General features: G+C 36.1%; 1 protein-coding gene across 2 annotated transcripts in view; it reads right to left on the reverse strand.

The window, feature by feature from the left end:
- The window catches only part of KHDRBS2 (KH RNA binding domain containing, signal transduction associated 2), a 679,570-nt gene extending 663,349 nt beyond the window's left edge, over positions 1-16,221 (reverse strand). The window contains exon 1 of one of the 2 annotated variants that reach the window (XR_002793225.3): positions 15,860-16,221. Coding sequence is in view for 1 of the 2 variants with exons in the window: in XM_004473412.3 (XP_004473469.1) it covers positions 15,860-15,950 (91 nt within the window). In the remaining variant the exon portion in view is untranslated. The remainder of the gene's footprint in view (positions 1-15,859) is intronic. The other variant, XM_004473412.3, reaches the window with a different exon arrangement.
- Between the last annotated feature and the right edge of the window lie 4,056 nt (positions 16,222-20,277).

Consider the following 20,277-nt stretch of genomic DNA (forward strand, 5'->3'; position numbering starts at 1 on the left):
AAAGTCACATTCTGAGCTACTGGCAATTAGGACTTCAACATATCCTTTGGGAGAAACAGTTCAAACCAAAACAGTCCCCTTGTTTCACTCCATATACTCTCACCTTGGTGATCTCTGCTACTTCCAAGGTCAATCATAACCTCAAAGTTGTTTTAAAAATACATAAATATTTGCAGTTCAGATATTTCTCCTAAATCTAAACCCATCTCTCCATCTGCATTTGACTTAGAGAGCTCACGGACCCTTCAATGTGTATCAAATAACTCATCATGAACTTCCCCTTAACTCAGTAACTGATACCACCATAAAACCAATTACCAAGAAGCAACCTATACAACAAACTTAGCCCCCTTTTTTCCTTCAGCTCCTCTATGCAATCCAATCCTTTCCATTTTGTTTGGTAAACTTCTATTAAACCTGTCCACCAATTCCCATCTGCATTCACATCTGAATTCATGTCACCATAACTTTATTCTTGGATTGCTGCTCTAGCTTTCTCACGGCCCACAAATATCTTACATCTGTCCAATGCCTTCTCCAACAGTGCAGCCATTTATGTTTTTAATGAAAGTCTGGCATCACCCCTGCCCTCTTTTAAAACCCTTCAATGATTTACCCTTGCTTTTGACATAATGTCCAAACTCCTTAACATAGCTTACAAGGTATGTGTGATAAGTCTGCTCCTTTCTCTTTAGTCTCACTTTTCTCTATTCTTTTCCTAGTATTATACTTTCCAGTCATACTTAACTTCCAATTATTCGAATGAATATTCTCTTTATTCTCAAGCTTTGGAAATGTGGTTCACTATATCCATCTGCAATTCTATTGGGATTGTATCCCTTTCACACCACAACCTGGCCACATACTATTTATTGGTTAAATCTCAACAATGGGCCCCTTCTTATCAAAGCCTCAATGATCTCTCTAGACTTCTTCCCTACCCAAGATTCCTAAAGCATCAACTACTTTCCTTATCATCGAACTTAGCAGATTTTATAGAAATTACTTCCTTATCTTACCTCCTGCCCCCTCCTCAATCTAAATGCAAGTCCCAGTTAGTAATGCAGGACACAGCCAGTAAGAAGCAATCAGACAAAGTCTGTATTGTTCCTCATTGATTCTCTATGTCTAGTACATCTAGGAGATGCTTGAAACATAATATAGCCATAAATGTGTTTATAAATTCTAGTCAAAGGTAAAGCATTCGGTTTATTACAATCCATTCCAAATACTTACCACTTCAACTAACTCTTTAAATTGCTTTTATCATAATGCTTTATTCTCCCAGGTTTCCCTTGTATGAACACTACATAATTTCCACTCTTTCACGAACTTTAGAATACTAGCTTAATGCAGAGCCACCTATTATCCATTCTAAAGCAATATCATATAATAAAATGCCATCTACCTCAGCATACCAAATGTTCTTTCATCTTCACACAATTCCTTAAAGGGTCCCTCTTCCACCAGATCTGGATCGATAAACATTCAGCTTCTAGTTTTTGCCTTCTGGAAAGAGAAAATTAGACTGTCTGGAGACATGGATGACCCTTAACACAATTTTGCACTTACTTAAATTTCCTCATTTATAATACTAATATACCTAACCATAGCAAAATAAATGTATTCTATTATTTAGTAATTCATCTACTATTTGGATTTTAGAATTGTCTTTTATTCAAGGAACATATTATTGTAAAAGTAAATAAAATTATGAGAAAATAAAATTCCTTAAATTTCCTGGATAAAATTTATTTTAAAGGAAGCAATAAATTCTACAGTAATGTAGTTATTTAAACCTTCTAAAAGATTTTCAAAGCAAGATCTTGGCATTCTCTTAAATAAATAATGTTCTTCAATATTGTTTAATATCACAGTGTTTAATGGTTGCTGTATTTAATGGCAACACATTCTTTTACACCTTAATTTGACTATTTACCTAATCTGATTGACTGATTTAAAAATCCAAATTTATTACGCTACTCTCTAATCTTCCCCTTTATCTCTTCCCATAAATAGGGAAGATATAACCTGCCTTTCAGGATACAAGGACCCCAAAAAGAGTGCATGTTCAATAAATGGCAGCTGTTACTTTAGGCATGGCTTCTTCTTAAAATTAATGCATGTATTTTCCTTCAGGCTCTCTACCGTGTTTCAGGCACAGAGGCTCTCTCTTCCAAATTGTAGTTATGGCTGTTCATTATCTAAACATACAATTCTATGAACCTGCTAAAAATATCTATACTCTAGAGAGAACACATTCATTTTGCTTTTCTGCTAGAAGAGTGAAATCTAATATTTAATGTTTTAGCAGAAATGGGCATTGATTGTGCCATTTTTTATAATAATGCAATAACATTGACCAATCTCCTTCCAAGTTATTATAACCTAAAACCTCAGAACCCATGGATAATATTTAATTCAAGGCATGTTATCTGATCCTTCCCAAATGTGAAAATTGCTTTCAAATTTTAAACAAAACCTGCACTGCCTCAAGACACAACATAAGACCTAATGTTATTTTTCCTTCCTAGAAGAATTCAGCAAATGTAAGCAGTTTTCCAAAAACATGGAAAGGAAAATGCTTCAGCAAAATATACGAAGCTATTCAATCCCTTTGTGGATCCCAAAACAAAACAAAATAAAACCAAAAGAAAAGACCTGGAATGTTCACCTATTCCCAGACATCATGTCACCAAAATAACCCATAAACAAGAATCAGTATAAGACATTCAGAAAACACAGCCTATCTTGATGATCTTTAATCTAGTTCTGTACCCATGTAAATTTCCCCATTTATATTTTTACTTGTCTATATATAAACTATACTTACTTCATGCTATGCATCCAATACTTGCTTTCAATAACATATTTCAGAATTTAATGGCTACAACAATTCTAATCTCCCAAAGATACTTTTGCATATTAATATCTGACCTTCTTTCATATCCTCACTAAACTTGGTTCTCATCCACAGGCAGCAGTATGGAGTAATAGTTACGCATGCCCTATGAATGAGAAAGATGGAGTTCAGCTCTACAACTTATTAGTTGTGTGACCTGAGATATGTTTACTTCTTTAAATCTTAATTTTTCTCATAGAATAGAATTATGGATTAATTGCAGGCATGCACATAAAGCACCTAGCACAGTGCCTGGCAACTGTTGACAGCAATGATGACAATGATGAGGATGATGATCACTGATTACTATGTCCAAGAAGAGTCTTCCTTCTCTGAACTCCTATGATATCATTAGTCTGTATCATTCATATAGTAACTAGCAAACCCTCCCATGCACTATTATTTACATCTCCTATATGTTGTCAAATCCCAAACATATTATATACCTCCAGATTCAAATATTTGATGCCTCTTCATATAACAGCACCATATATTGTACAAGGACATCACCAACACACATTCAAGGCCAGCCAAGTCCTAGTCAAACAGGATTTATCCCCCTAACTCTAGCTTGACTATAAGGGTATCTATAGTAAATGGCCTGAATTTTTTACTCAGAAATTCTTGGAAATGTTTTGGGAAGTAGTATTATTAAGACAAAGGTAAATAATGGGGAATATGCTACAAGTGACTTGTTTCAAAAAAAAGCAATTGATAATTATTGAGCAGTAGGATGCTAAATATTTTTAATATTATTTGCAAATAAAACATGAAATCATTATAGAAATTTTTATATGTGCAAATTAAGAAGTCATATAACATGGGTATTTGCTAACACAATTTGGGAAATCAGGTATTAACCAGCACTTTATCATTTTTAAAAATCCCATAAATGCCATGCTTATTTTGCTGGGATTCACCATATTTGTAATTTAAATGACCATATTTCAGTGTATGAGTATATCGATCTTACCCTAATTATAGTTTTAAAGAAAGAAACTGGTTTCAGAAAAGGTTAGAGCATTATTATCAGGTTTTTAAAATCAACTTTATATTATCAATATTTAGAAAATGTAACCCCAATTAAAATATACCTTCTTATACTATAGAGTCAGAGAAAAAAAAAGATCAAGTCAGGTGTTGAAATAAGTGCACAATAATCACTGGTAACACTATAGAGTTAATTCCAACAGTTTCTAAAAAGTACCTCTGAAAGTCACTTATTTCTTTCTATAGCTTCTGTAGGAATCAATCCAGACTGTGTGTTTATAGAGAAACTCAGGATAATGATTAGACCTCATTTCGTTCAAACTTTTAGGTACTGTGTCACAAATAATCATGAAAAAAGAAAAAGGAAAATACATTGTGCTTATTATCCAAATGGATTTATCTTGGCTATTATACTCATATAACTAGTTAATTAGCTGTTAATATACAAGGCCTAAAACATATTCACCAGTAAATTTTATAAATAAATTTATAGAAACACAGGTGAATGGCTCCTGGATAGTATAAATAAAACAGACAGACTTTCTCTAAGGAGGAGAGAAGGCAAACTGGCTGCATACCGTGAGACTCAGAAAAAATATGAAAGTAAGTTCTCTAGATCTTCTTGTGCTTCATATATACCAGACTCAGTGTTGCAAAAGCTGGCCATCCAGAAACATCAAGAGAAGTCAACAACAAAAAAAACGCAAAAACCATGCTCTTTCTAACCAAAGGACTAGGAAAGGGGCAACCTAGTAAGACATAAAACTTTCAGACAACAATCACTGTTCTCCTACCATACACATAAAACTTTGGCCTACTCTCAATCCCATCAAGAAAAGTTAAATAGCCTAGACTTTCAACCTTGCCAAGCTGTAATGAGATACCCTCTTGCCACCAGGGTGACATCAGAAAGAAATGAATAGGGAATTGGGACTTTATTCCTACCTAGAAGTAAGGCACACCTCCCTGCCAGGGTCAGAGAAAATCTCATTACTGCCAGAATTTCCACTACTTTACAGCAGGAACAAGGCCTCTTCACTCCTTGTGGAATCAGTGGATGCTACATAGGGGTGAGTAACAAGGTACCCTACACCCTATTGGTCAGAGTGTTGCCAGTGATGCCTAGTGGGAGGCCTGAAATTCCACCTCCACCTGAAAGAAACAAGGTGGTTCCTCCTCTCTCTTGCAGTTAGCATGGTGTCAGAGGAAGCCTGCTAAAAGAGAAATTTTAAACAAAACCCAGAGTATGATCAAATACTACTCAAAACATGCAGGATATAATTAAAATCACATGTAATGCCAAGAACCAGGAAAATCTCAACTTAGAAAAGACAATCAACAGATGTCAGGACTATGATTACAAAGATGTTGGAATTATCTGACAAGTATTTTAAAGTAGCCATCATACAAATATTTTCATGGGAAAATAGGAAGATGCTTGAAACAAAGAATTGGAAATTCTCCACAAAGAAATACAAAATGGAAAGAAGAACAAAATGGAAATTTTAGAACCAAAATATGCAATAACAAATAAAAAATTCAGTGGGTGGGCTCAGGAGCAGAACAAAGAAGGCAAAAGAAAGAATTAGTGAACTTGAAAATAGAGTAAAATTACCCAATCTGAAAAACAAAGAAATTAAGGGATAGCAACCTGTGGGACTTTAAAAAAGACCTATTCTTTTCATCAAAGTCCCAGAAGAAAAGAAAAAAGAGGTTGTTCACTGAAAAGCATTTGAAATGGTTGAGTATTTCTCAAATGTGGTAAAATACATAAACCGACACACTCAAGAAGCTGAGTAAACACTAAACAGAATAAACTCGAAGAAATTCATTCCAAGATACACCATAATCAAACTTTAGAAAACGAAAGGTAAAGAAAAAATTTCAAAACAATGGAGGAGAAATGGCATCTTATCTATTACTGAAAAACAGTTCAAATGGCAGCAAATTTCTCATCAAGAGTCATGTAGAATAGAAGAGCTGAAAGAAAGGTCACCCTCAAATTCTGTATGTGGAGAAATTATCCTTTGTAAATGTAAAGGGAATAAAGATATTCTCATGGGAAGGAATACTAAAAGAACTTGTTGCCAGCAGACCTACCCTAAAAGAATGGTTAAAAGAAGTTCTTGAAATTGAAAGGAAATGATCAAAGAAGGACTCTTGGAACATCAGTAAGGAAGCACAATGGAAAGAGCAAACATAGGTGTAAATACAACGGACTTTTCTGCTTTTAAGTTCTTTAAATTATATTTGCCAGTTGAAGCATAATATATAACACTGGCTGATGTTATTCTTTATGTCAGCATACAAAAGATTTAAGACAACTATATTCTAAAGTCAGTAGGTTAATGGGACCTAAATGGAGGTAAGGTTTCTATACTTCACCTGAACTGGTAAAATGTACACACCAGTAGGCAATGGTAAGTTTTGCACATATAATGTAATACCTAAAGCAACAATTTTTAAAAACTGTATAAAAAGAGAAACATCAAAATCACAAAGGATATATCCAAACGGATAATGTTCTTACAAGTAACTTATGGAAAGGCAGGAAGAAAACAGAGAAAAAATTTTTTAAAGTGTGAACAAAAGAAAACAAAAATAAAATAAAATGGAAAATTTAAGCCTTAAAATATCAATAATTAAATTAAATTTAAATGATCTAAATACATCAATTACTAGACTAAGTTTCACTTTCAAGAGTAATGGATCATAAGCACAGTCATCAGTACCAAGGGCCCATCAATGAACCATCCTCCTTCACTAGTCATTGTCCCTTAACTTGGGAGATTCTTGCAGTCCTATTAGAGAATGTGGCAGAGCTCCCCAGGATGGGAATCTGATATTCTTTCAGTTATTGTATGAATTGCCACCTACCATGACAATGCCCCATGAGCATATGAACACATTTATTGCCTTATAGGTATGCCCTGGTGAACCTCCTCCCATGTATCCTCTTTCACTGATACTCCACACAGATGGTCCTCCCCTGCCACAGTTGCAACCTTCTATGATCCAAAACTCCTGCCAAAATGAAGTCAATATAATAGCCAAATACAATTAATAAGAAAATAAAATTATAATGACAGTTTTAAAAATAAGAAACAAAATACCAAAAATTTTTAAATAAAAATTTAAAAATTTGGGATAATAAAAAATAATGAAAAAAAAATTGGCTTTCATCACTAATAACAGTGTTTCAAAGTTCATGGGGCAAAAATTCACAGAACTGAAAGAATAAATAGAAAATTCTACAATTTCAACACTCCTCTCTCAAAATTGATAGAAGAAAGAGAAAATCAGCATATAGAATATCAACCAGGTTAGATACATCTCTATCTCTATATCTTTATTTATTTATATATTTATATGTAATCTATCTATATAAAGAAGGATGATATATAGTAATAGATGATAAATGATGGATAGCTAGCTAGCTAGGTAGATAGATATAGATAGATAAATAAAATATTCCACATTCCATTCAACAACAGTTCATAGAATAGTCACAGAGATAGATTTATATTGAGACATAAATTACATTTCAATAATTTTAAAATGGCATATCAGAGTTTTTTCTCTGATGACAACTAAATTTAATCAGAAATCAATAACAGAAAAACACCTAATCTCAAATATTTGACAATTCTATGTAAAGAATTTTGAACAAAATTACAAATAATTGGAACTAAATGAAAAAATGAAAATAATAAGTCAGCATATGCAAAAGTTGCAGTTATAAAATGCAGTAGTATTCAGTTAAAGCAGTGCTTAATGATATTTATAGCTCTTAATGTTTGTATTAGGAAACAAAGTTTTAAAATCAATAAAATAGGCAAAAGCTTTGAATATATGTTTCACAAGTGAAGGCATACAATACACAAAAAATTGCTCAACCTCATTTATCATCAGAAAATCCAAATTTAAAAATATAAGACACGGTACTTATATTAAAATAAAAAGTGTACAAACCACTTTAGAATACCTACTCTCCAGTTCGCTGGACTTACCCAGGACAATTAACAAGAAGGAGATGATAGACAACCACCATACCAAGGAACCAAGACAGTCTATACCTTCAAGCAAGAGTCCCATCCATCAACCAAGAGGGGTCAAAGGCCCCTCTCAGTTAGAGGTAGAGTGGGCATCACCATCACAGAATCCTCAGGATTGGGGAATGAACTATGGACTAAAGTAGACTTGCTGGTATTCTACTATAGATTTATTGTGATTCTAACAATGGAAGAAATTAAATCATTGAATTGTAGGCACTGGCCACCGAAGGTTCTGAGGGCAGGGAGGGGGACAAACAGGTGTAATACAGGAGCATTTTCAAGACATGGGAATTGTCCTGAATGATATTGCAACGACAGATATAGGCCATTTATATCTTGCCATACTTACAGAATTGTGTGGGAGAGAGTGTAAACTACAATGTAAACTATAATCCATGCTTACTGGCAATGCTCCAAAATGTGTTCATTACTTGCAGTGAATGTACCACACTAATGAAGGATGCTATTAAAGAGGAAAAATGTGTAAGGGGTGGGGATCGGGGCATCTGGGAATCCCCTATATTTTTTATGTAACATTTATGTAATCTAAGTAAGTTTTAAATATATATATATGTTTATGTATATAAATGTGCGGGAGAGAGTGTAAACTACAATGTAAACTATAATCATTGCTTAGTGGCAATGCTCCAACATGTGCTCATTAATTATGGCAAATGTACCACATTAATGAAGAATGTTATTGATGTGGGAAAATGTGGGAAGGCTAGGGAGCAGGACATATGGGAATCCCCTATATTTTTTCATGTAACATTTATGTAATCTAAGTTTCTTTTAAAAATAAATAAACATATTGAAAAATAATACATCAATTAAAAGAGATTGGTAGAGTGGACTAAAACAAACAAACAAAAATTATGACTCAAGTATAGCTATCTACCAAAAAACACAGATTACAAATAGAACAATTTGGGTAGGCTTCCAAATACTGGAAACAATAAATATTTCCTTCTAAAGCTGCCTGGTTAAACAAACTATGTTATATCTTTGTTATAGGATGCTAGTTAGCAAGAATAACAAACAAAAAAAACTCCACAAAACTATTGATGCACACAACAAATTGGATGGCCCTCAAGGGCATTGTACTGAGTGGAATTCCAAACTTAAAGTCACATATTATGTGATTCCATTTATATATCATTCTCTGGATGACAAAATTATACCTATGGACAAGGATATAGGATTTTTGGCATGAGGGATGAGTATGATTTTTAAAAAGAGAGATCTCTGTGTTGAATGAATAGTTCTATGTCTTGATAGTGGTGATGATTACATGAATCACATGTGTGATCAAATCAACTGTGCCACTGCCATTTTCCTGGACTTTATATTCTACTATAGCTATTCAAAATTTAACTACTGGGTAAAACTGAGTGAACGGATGAATGGGGCCTCTTTGTACTGCCTTTGCAACTTCCTTCAATTTGATCCCCTAGGATTTAGAACTAAGGAATAATAGAATAGGATTGAATTGAACAATGACGGAATTCACAATATTTTGTTTTTAGAGACACGGTCTTAAAAAAAAATCAGTAAAATGAAAATAAATGGGGTCAGCATCATTCACTAAATAATTATTTATTACAGCCTTCTACCTATCAGAACAAAGACTTCAGAAACAAAAGTCACAGTTCTGGTCCTCAAGGCTAGAGAAAAGAGACAGACAAATTAAAATAGAATTACTCATTGAAATGATGTAGTAATGGCAAGGCTGAGAAGCACACCATAAATGTGCTTAATCCGTAATGAGTGAGATAAGGAAACCATTATGAAAAGCTTCCTAGAAGAAGAGACAGCCAAAATTCAGTTTTGTTGAATGAGCAGAAATTATAATCATAGAATAAAACTGGGGAAGGGTTACCAGAGTGAGGACCCAATCAGGGCCACTCCTTAGAAATGGGAGGGGATAGAGAGGAGCCCATGTGTTGCAAGTCATTGGCAGAAGAGGTAACAGAGCCAGGTCACTAACTCTGATGGAGAAGAGGCTTTCAGACATCTACAGAGCACCATACTGTGACAGGCACTGTGATAAGTACTGCTGATACAAATATGAATAAGACTCAATTCTGCTTCTCAAGGGCCTCCCAGTCCAGTGAGAGAGACAGACATAACCTGATCATCATAAATGAAAGCAATATGTACAGTGATCTAGAGTTGTTCATTTAGGGAAGAGGAAAGAAGAAAACATATCCTGCTTTGAGTGCATAGGTAGAGGTGAGGGGAGGTATGGAGAGTCAACTATTAATACAGTTTGGTGTATCTGTGATAAAAGTTAAGCAGAAAGGATCAAGAGATGAGTCTGGAGCGGCAGGCATATGGTAAAGATGTCAAAATACTGCACACTGCACATTGCAAGCAGTGACATTACGAAGAGAGACATGGTGAGAATTTTCTCTTGAATGAATCACTATGGCAGCTCTGTGTTTGCTGGAGTTACACAGGGAGGGATAGAGGATGTCAGAGAAGAGCAAAACCAATAGCATGTAGTGCCTGAAAGCCAAGGGCGAAGCTAAGAAGTAGGGAAAATATTATAAATGGAAAGTGATGCCTAGAGACCTGATGAGAGACCAGGACAATTTTATTATATTTGACAATTAGGAGATGATTCAGCCACGGAGGTCACTGGCCTCAGGACAGTGATGAGAAGAGGAACTAAACTGAAGAGATTAGTTGAAAAAGTGAAGTAAATAATTAACAACTCTTTTAAGAAGCCTGAAGAAAATGAAGGAGGATACATGTTAAGAGAAATTATTTCTATTAGTTTGGGCAGGTGAAACAAGTATTCTTTATTTACTTTCTTTCAGGTACACAGATTGGATAATGTACAGGATTCTACATGGAAGAAACACAGAGGGAGGAAGATTTTGAAGAAATTATACAACTATGGTCCAGAGAAGATGAAAAGTGTTAGGGTCAAGGACATCAGTGAACAAGTCAACCTTCAACAGAAAGAAGACATTTGATCTCTGGGAATGAAAGACAGTGAGGTTGGGTACGGATGTTTTCAGGGGGTGGGAGGTTGAGGCACGTCATTTGAGATGTATTTATTTCCTTCAGTAAATGAGACAGTGAAATCTGGCTGCTGAGAGCGAAGGGCAGGTGGGTGAAGAGGAGGCTTGAGGAAGTTTGGAATTACCCTTGAAAGAAATAAGACCCAGGGGAAATGGAGCTCAAGTAAAAGACTGACAAGAGGCTAAGGACTAAAGAAACATGATATATATTTTTTAAAGCCTCATTGGAATCCTTTTCTCTAAGATAATTATTTCAAAATTTGGTGTTTTTAGCTCAAATTTTACCCAGCAGTGATTCAAAGAGTAAAGCAGTGCTTATTTTCTTACAAAATCTAGTTTCAAAATTGAGGTCAAGTCCACAATTAAATGTTAACATTAAAATGTTAAGGACTATCTTAAAGGCGTCATCTCATATTTGTATAGCATTTTTACAAGCAGTACTTTTTAACCTTACAGGAATTCTGCAAAGTAGGCATTATTTTTACTATTTTACATATGAAAAACCTGAGTATCTGAGAGGGTAAAAAATTGACATATCTAACATTTCACAGTACGAAGAAGTGTCTACACTCAATTCCAAGTGTTTTGACCGCTTTCCAGTATTTTTTCCAATATAATAAGAAATTGTTTTAATTGCAGCTCAAAGTTGATTTACATTTAATAATTTTGACATATTTTTTAATTATATTTAAGAAACATAGACGATTATCCTGGATCCAATAGGAGACAAAAAAAGAGAATACAATAATAAAAGGGAAAATCACTTTAAGAGTCACATGAATACTACTTTCTTTCAGAACCTGGTTTTAGATATTATATCTTCACATTCCTTCAATTAAGAACTCACCATGCTTTACAGAAAATATGTTAAAGAACACAATCTAAATTCAAAGAAGATCCTATTGTGACTCTGAATGAAATAGATCTTTTAGTTAAGTTCTCTACAACTCAGCATTTGTGATAAATATCAATCAATGTTTTCCTCATGATTACAAAAGCTCATCTATATCTGCAAACACAAGGCCAGTACTGAAGGGCGAGTCAAACTTTTCAACAAATTTGTAAATAACATCTAGAGCAGGGATACTTAACCTTTTTGTTCCACAGACCCCTTTGCCAGTCAGGTGAAAACACAGACCCCTTACTAAGTCCATATTATACTGTGTATTATTTAATAAATATATCACACCTGCACCAACAAGTCCCCACAAGAAAAATGTTTTTAGAATTTCAATTTAAGTTTATTGACCCCTTGTTAAGAACCCCTGATCTAGGTGTTTTAAAAGACCATTTGAACTACTGGAATATCTGGCAATATTTGATTCTACCCCATAATATGTCAAAAAATATGACGACAAATTTACCAATGCTTGTGATGAATTCAGATTAGGAAGTCTGATCAGAAAACCCAAAACACCCTCACATAGAGAAGAATTTAACCATCCTAAAATAGTCCTAAAAGTACAGAATCATCGAAACGGGATCTATAAATGTGAACAGATCTATCCTGTGAGCAGACAGGTATACCAGAGTGCAAACAAGAATATTTCTAGGTATATACATTTTGAGCCCCAAGTCTTGATAACAGTTCGAGAGACAAAAGAAAACAAATCTGTCCCCAGTGCTCAGAATAAAGTATACGTTTCAAATTACATTATATTGTAATAATTGTATTATCTGTATTAGTAGTATTAATCACTAAACTAGGAAGGGGAAAAAAAGTTTCAAAAAGTGCAATGTTTGATTGTTTTAAAAAAATTTAATTCTGAATACAGAAACACCACTCCTTTGCATCTAGGACTCACTTAACCTTGCAAAGAAACATGTAGATCATCTAGTCTAACTCCTTAATTTCACAGGCAAGGAAACTGGGCCTAGGGAAGGGAGTTTCCCAAGATTCAGTTTAGGCAAAAGTGGGTTTAAAATCCAGGTGTCTGGATTCGCAGATTAATGTACTTCCCAGAAGCTGCACAGATATAAATAACCTCATCTAATTTCATCAGGCAAGCAAATGCAGAAGCTGAGTGGAACTTTAAGGATCACGCCGAGTTTGCTGTTTTATCATATTCAAAAGCACCTTCCATAACAAATAGATAATTAAACACCATTATCATCATGGGAGAAAAATTATTTTAACTAATCAAGTATATTATAAACACTATCGAAACTATATTATTTAAGATCTCTTCAAGCAATAATCAAAAACATAAAATGTTTAGGCTCTTCCAAAAGCTTTCTCAGAATCATTCCTATTGAAAATACATAGCAGAGACAAGTGAAATAAAACAGGATACAACAAAAATAATAACAACAAAAACTCCAAACAAACTAGTAGTTTTAACTACACAGCCTTCATTCCAAACAAAGTAGATACAATTGAGCATTGATTTGCATCTATCACCAATCAAAAAGCAAAGTAAATCATTGTGGAACCTTATTGGTTTACATCACTGCCCTTATATATACTAGCTTCCGGAAAACATTCCCAAGAACTGAATCATCTGGATCATTTTTATTACTCACTACATCTTGAGACTGTCTGCACAGTACTGACTGAAATGTACTTCAGTGCACACCTTCCTTCCAAATGAATATCTATGTCAGGTTTATTTATAGCCACTGCCTTCAATCAGTGCATTTCCAGGTATAGGGAAAAAAAATCATCTCAACAATATCCTTCTGTAGAATCTGAAACAAAACCTGGAAAGCTTGACAAATGGGCTTTGGGAAGATAATGAAATATCTATGATAATAAATGTACACTAAGATTTATTATCAATTCCAGAGAACACTCACCTTATACAGTTTAATAAGCACATATATACAAAGAGCCCAAGGTACAATGAGAGAATTTAAAGGCTGAGCATCTTTTTTGCATAGCTCTTTGTAGACCCCAAGATTATTATCATCACCTCCTCCATTCTCCTTTGCTGTGTATGATTTTTCTGGAATTTGAGAATCTCTCTTTGTTTCTTACTTAGATGCTTTCCCCCTCTATTTAGGTGCTTTTTCTCTTAATATAAAAGCAGGACATGCTTCCCCCTACTGGGAAAAACTCAAATTACAAGGTAGATCAGAACATGTTCCTATCAAGAAATCAAGTTCCTGAAAAAGAGAAAATGTTAAAGAACCAATTGCATAGCCTTCTCTGACTGTTTTACCAGCCACACAAGTGGCTACGTATTTTGTTAAGAGTTCTCATGTGCACTGCTTTACTTTGGCAATTTTCAAAAGTACAATAGCCTTCATTAATGACACATGAAATGAACATAGAATCTGTGTCCCAAAGAGAAATCCAATTAGCAGGTGAGAGAAAAAGATAAATTTTTAGCTTCTTTTCATTTTAGAGACATTATCACCTAAATGAAGACACTTCTGGAAAATATATTGAAGTAAACTATATAGAAGCCTAATAGCATTTTTAATCCATTCTGAACAATAAAGATTTATAGCTTCATTATTTTCCTATATCCCTATTAGTTTATATACCTATTTCAATTTTTTAATAAAGATAAAGCAGATTTTTATTTTTAATTGACTTTTCTTTGCAACTTTAATTTCTATTTTTTTCATTCTGTAATCAAAATTAGTATATATCCTTGCATTTTTACCCTTCCCAAATCCTCTACAAAATTTGCTTCTCTGTTGAAAAACAGTTTAGTTATTTCAATCACACATTCTGTATTCTGCTTGTAAATTATTTTAATTGTTTAATTTGAAAAGACAGAAAATACTTTATGGTTAACTGTTATTCTAAATAACAATCCATCAGTAAAATATTAAAATAAGCTTAATATCTCTTTGACTCATATATTCAGTTGCAAAATTTTTCCTTCCACGTAAACTGTCTCAAAAAACCCCAAAAACATTTCTTGTAATGCTGAGGGGACTGGGGAAAAGGAAGTTTTCACTTTTAGTTTTACTGTAGCTAAGACTATAACAACCCAAGCTACAAAACTGCATTGTAGTCAATTTGATGATGAGGCATTTCATTATTAATGAAGCATTCATCCCGAAAAGAAATTGTGGTTGTTAAAGAAGAAAACCGTGTGTAGATTACTACAGATATAAGAGTCTTTAATTGTTTGTTAGAGGGCATTATTTCAAGTATTTCTGCCATTCAGAAGTTGTGTGTGTGTGTGTGTCTTTTTGTAGACGACCTTTCAAAGCAATGCAAAAAAACCCAAGACATATTTATTCCTCCGGGAATGGAATCTCCTAAAATTACAGGTACACAAAGGAAAATGCACACTTGGTAAAACAGTCGATCAACTGTGGAGTGTTCCGAAGGACCAATACCTCACAACGTACCCAATCATCACACTTCAAACACATTTATAAACACTTTAGTCTCTGCTTATGACATTTACGTACATATACGAACATGCTGTTCCATCTATGCTAATTCTACTACTTCCCCTAAGAAAGACTGTAATTAGATTAAAGGGTATCAAAATCATTTGCCAAATGCAAAAAAGAAAACACAAAACTGATCTGTAGCCACGAAGCTCTTAGAATACAACACAGATCATCATTTACTTCCAAACTGATTTCTCTTCCCTCTGCGAAGTCAAAATGTCCCTGTAGACCGCGTTACACTTTATGGTTCCTTTGGACGATGATCCCAACAAGTCACATCATCATCACTACCATTAGATCTCCCAGCTTGGGTCTTCCCCAAATTAAAACGTGGAGGAAAAGAGCAGAGCTTCCTGCCCCAAGCACGGGCTTCGTGCGCCTAGGCTCTGAAGCGAGCCTCGTCGGGGGACAGTTTTTACTTAAGGCTGAGGCTGGCGTCCCTCCCCAACTTCACTCCCCTAACCCAGTCGCGGGCGAGAAGGGCGGCCGCGAGGTCTGAGCCCATCGGAGGGGGCAAGTCCTACCTTCTGCCAAAAGGCGCGATGCATGCACAAAAGATGGATCCAGGCTATCTTTCTCTGCCATCAGCTCAGGCAAATATTTCTCCTCTTCCATAGCGCGGACTTCGGACCGTCCCCGTGCGAAGCGCAAGGTTCCGCTCGCTCGGACGCAGGGTCGCCCGGCAGCCCCTTGCTCCCGCGCTGCTCCGCCTCCGCCGCGGCGAGGCGATCTCCGCGCGTCCTCACTGGCCCGTGCACCGAGCACCTGCGACTCCCGCCGTCGGGCTACCCGGCCCGGCGCCCACACCTGCCAGTCTCTTTCCTTGTCCCTCGCTAGCGCCGAGCCCCCACTCACACCAGTGGCCTTAACTGGGGAGGCGGGAACGGAGCGCGTCCCACCTCCGTCAACCATTCATTGGTGGCGGTGCCAGGAGAGGCGGGGTCCCCAAGGAGGCCGCGGACTCTCATTGGGCGGTGCTGCACGTCGGATCGTCTGACTGACAGGAGGCAGCTGCAGAGGGGAGGGGAGCGCAGAAGGTGCAAACGCTTTCTTCTCGCAGCCCAAGCCCTCCCTGGTTATTAGGCATGCCCAGTTCTGTCGGAGCTCTCTGTGCCTTCGGTCGAGGTAATGAGAGGGAAGAGAACAGGGAAAACACCCGCTAAACAGAGAAGCTCGAGATCAAGACAGCAGAGGGGATGAGGATGAGGAGAGAGCAGGAGAGGATATGGGAAAGCGCAAGGAAAAGTCTCAAAAAGGTAATGGGACATCACCTGCGTCCCTAAGGCACAGGTGTCTCCTCTCTTTCAAGCAGCTCAGACGCGCTCATGTTGTGCAGGAATAAATAGCACACCGGGTCTGAAAATATAATGAAGACCTCATGTGATCCGTGGCTCATATTTCCGATGTGCCTGACCTACATCTCAGGGACCCTGTAAGATGTTCATTGATAAACAAATAAAGCACGTCTGGGGTTGATATTGGTATCCAGCAACATTCTTCCAGTGTACAATCACTAGGGTATTGAATTAGTTCCCCTTTCCGTCCCACCCAACCCTCCACCCAACTCATTCCTAAGAAGGGGTTGGGAGGGGGACTCTGAATTTAAAAACTGAAAAGCAACGTAGTCAAATGGTTACAGTGTGTGACGGTATTGGGAAGATAAATGGAGGCAGGAAGAAATTAGAAAATAGGTAACTCTAATTTTCTAATTTCTGAAAAATACGTTGCTCTAATTTTCCTCCTCTTTAATTTAGATGTGACAGTCGCTTTCACCAGGTTGTGTTGCTGAACTACTTAATATCTACCCCACTTCTATTTAAAGAGAGTGAAATACTCTGTATTACCAACAGTGGAGGCACAAAACCCATGCAGTCTTACCAATGGTGCCTTAAAATGTAGTTTGTGGGCTTCAAACCCTACAAAACAATCTTTCCGGTGATCTGGGGAATTCCTTTTATAACCAATCATTCTCCAATTCCCACTCCCCCATTAATTCTAGTGTGAAAGGAAAGGGGCCAAGTTCCTGTAAATAAAGCCTGGTGAAACTTTGTTAAGTTCACTTACTGTAATAAAATATTTTCCTAAATTTTCTTTTTTTAAAAATAAAGCCAGGGGATTATCTTGAACTTGCATAGTGTTTAGAATAAAGTGCCTTAGCATCCCTTGGGTAAATATTACTTTACCTGTTTTATAGATGTGGAAAGTGAGGCAGAGACAGAGAATTTCAGTAACCCAAAACTCATAACTAGTTAATGGTAAAGTTGAGATTATAATTCAGAGTCTGTTTAGTAGCATCTAGCTCCAGACTATAATGCTTTAGCCAATCTATTTGCATGTTAATTATTCAATTTATTTTTTCAAGCATGCATTCAATAAAGATTTGTTGAATACTGAAAAGAGCCTAGTGACTATGCTATAAATTGGAAAAATGTTGAGGAATAAGATGTGTACATTCCTTTTCTGCCATCATAAAGATGATTTTCTAATGTGAATATAAAAGAAAAAGAAGAACACAAGAGATCTGGTAATTGCTGACTGAAATAAAGAGGGAACCAATGAAGGGGGTAGGGAAGAGAATACAGTCTCTGCACTTAGCACATGACAGAAATTACAAAACAAAAACATAAGCTACATTACTTTAATTCTTAATTACTGCATCATAGAGATACAAATGACTTTAATATAATTCATCACTCGGACTTTACATAAAGGGCCTTTGTGCTCTTAAGAATCAATATGCTTCAGAACTGACTTACAAAATAAGACTTGTCCTGTTTCTAAGCAGAATCTGGCTGAACAAAGGCAAACTCCCAGTTGCCTTATACATACACTCATTCGGCACCAGATCCATCCATTTTCAATAGATGGCTCTATGTCACTGCATGTTCTCCATTGACTTCACAGATAAATATTTTATAGGTATCACAATTATCTAGTGATTATTCTCAGAGCAGTCCTACAAATGCAAACATTTTATAAACATAAAGGTAAATAAGATGAGAGCCTTCTATAGTTGATTGTTAAATAAATAGTACTATGTGCCTATATGTGAATAAATATAATCACTGATAGTCCTCCTCTTCGAATGGTATAAATAACTTAACCTTAATCACCACTGAGTTGATTTAAGCTTAGCTAAAGAATTATCTCATTTCATCCATTTGTTCTGGTACTTAAAGTTTTTTTTTAATTTTGTTTTTTGTTTTTTTATTTTTGTTTCTTCAATGGTAGTCTGCTTACTGCACCAATATTTCAAATAGGGTGTTATGAAAGTTTTCATATCAACCAAATTTGGTTTAGAAGCATGAAAGAGGCATCCGTTGGATAATATGTTCTGCGGTTCATGAACAGAAAAAGCATTCAATATTTTCATAAAACTGTTGGACAAAAGGCGAGGCTAGAGGGTATTTAATCTGGCTTATTTTTGTATACTAATAAAAAGTATCTAATCTTTATAATAAAATACACAGAGTCCCTCTCAATCAAGATGGCAGAGTGAGAGGCATCAGGACTCCATCCTCCCACAGAAGCTTTCAACAACCAGCAAGAACTGGCAGAAATGTCTTTGTCAATACTCCTGAAAACAACTGAGGGATTACAATAACAAGGCAAGCACCAAAAATCAAGAAAAAGATTACTTAAAATCAATAGGATCTTGTAGTGCCCTCGCTGGCCACTCCCTCACCCCTCAGCTGGGAGCCAGCCTGCTTCCAGTGTTGATCCCTGGTTTCTGTTCCAGGGGGAACAGAGTGGCTCTTTTGCACAAGCTGGGAACATGTATGCCTGGCTCATTCTGTCTGGTGGTGGCTTGAAGGACTTGCTGTCCCAGAACTTGCCCAGCATGTAGAAAGCAGCTCAAAGAATACTCCTACACAATGCAGTGGGAAAGCAGTCATGCTGTGCTGCCTAACACAAGGAATTGCTAGCTGCAGGGTATACATGGCAGTAAGGAAACTATTTCGTAAGGAAGAGAGGACACTCATAACCAAGAAAATGGGGAATCTGGGAATCCTAGGGCTACACGGGCATGCCCAAGACAAGACACATGCCCAGAAAGGATCAGGGTAGCCCTAACTTTGGCCTGCAGCTACTCTCATATATCCACTGCATGGATAAACCCTGAAGCGGAGCACTCTTATAAGAGAATTTGCAAAGACTTGGAAAGATGTTTACTTTTTTCCTTCTATTTTTGTTAGCTCCTAGCATTCAAGGAAAACTTGGTCATAATACTAGCTGGATACAAGTTTAAAGATTAGATAATGCAGAATCTAAATGTTCTGCAGTGATAACCCATTAAAATATCAAAATGCCAAAGTTTCAACAAAGGCTTACAAAACATGCAAAAGAACAGGACGCAATGGCCAATTTGCAAAGGAGAAGAGTAAAGCATTAGAAACTATCAGTAAGAAGGACAAGACCTAAGACACAACAGAAAAAAATGACTTTTAAAAATGGTCCTAAATAAACTCAAAATTGCTGAAGCAAAGCATGGACAAAGAACTAAAAGAAATCAGGAAAATTACTGATGAACACAAAGAGAATACTGATAGAGAGATGGAAATTATGACAAGGAACCAAGCAGAGCTGAAGATCACAGTAACAGAAATTAAAAATCCCCTAGAGGGGTTCAGCAGAGATTGGAGTAGACAGAATAAATACTCTGTGAACTTAAAGACAAGACAGTTGAAATCATTCATCTAAGGAGCAATAAGAAGAAAGAATGAACAAAAGTGAACAGAGTGTGAGGAACCTGTGGGACATCATCTAGCATACCAATGCATGCATTGTGGGAGTCCCAGAAGAAGAAAGAGAAGGGCAGAGAGAATATTCAAGGAAACAATGACTGTAAATTTCCCAAATTTAACAAAAAAACACGAACATACATATCCAAGATGCTCTAAAAACTGCAAACAGTATAAACCCAAATAGATTCATGCTGTAG

This window comes from Dasypus novemcinctus, chromosome 11 (assembly GCF_030445035.2).
Source record: "Dasypus novemcinctus isolate mDasNov1 chromosome 11, mDasNov1.1.hap2, whole genome shotgun sequence".
Taxonomy (NCBI): domain Eukaryota; kingdom Metazoa; phylum Chordata; class Mammalia; order Cingulata; family Dasypodidae; genus Dasypus; species Dasypus novemcinctus.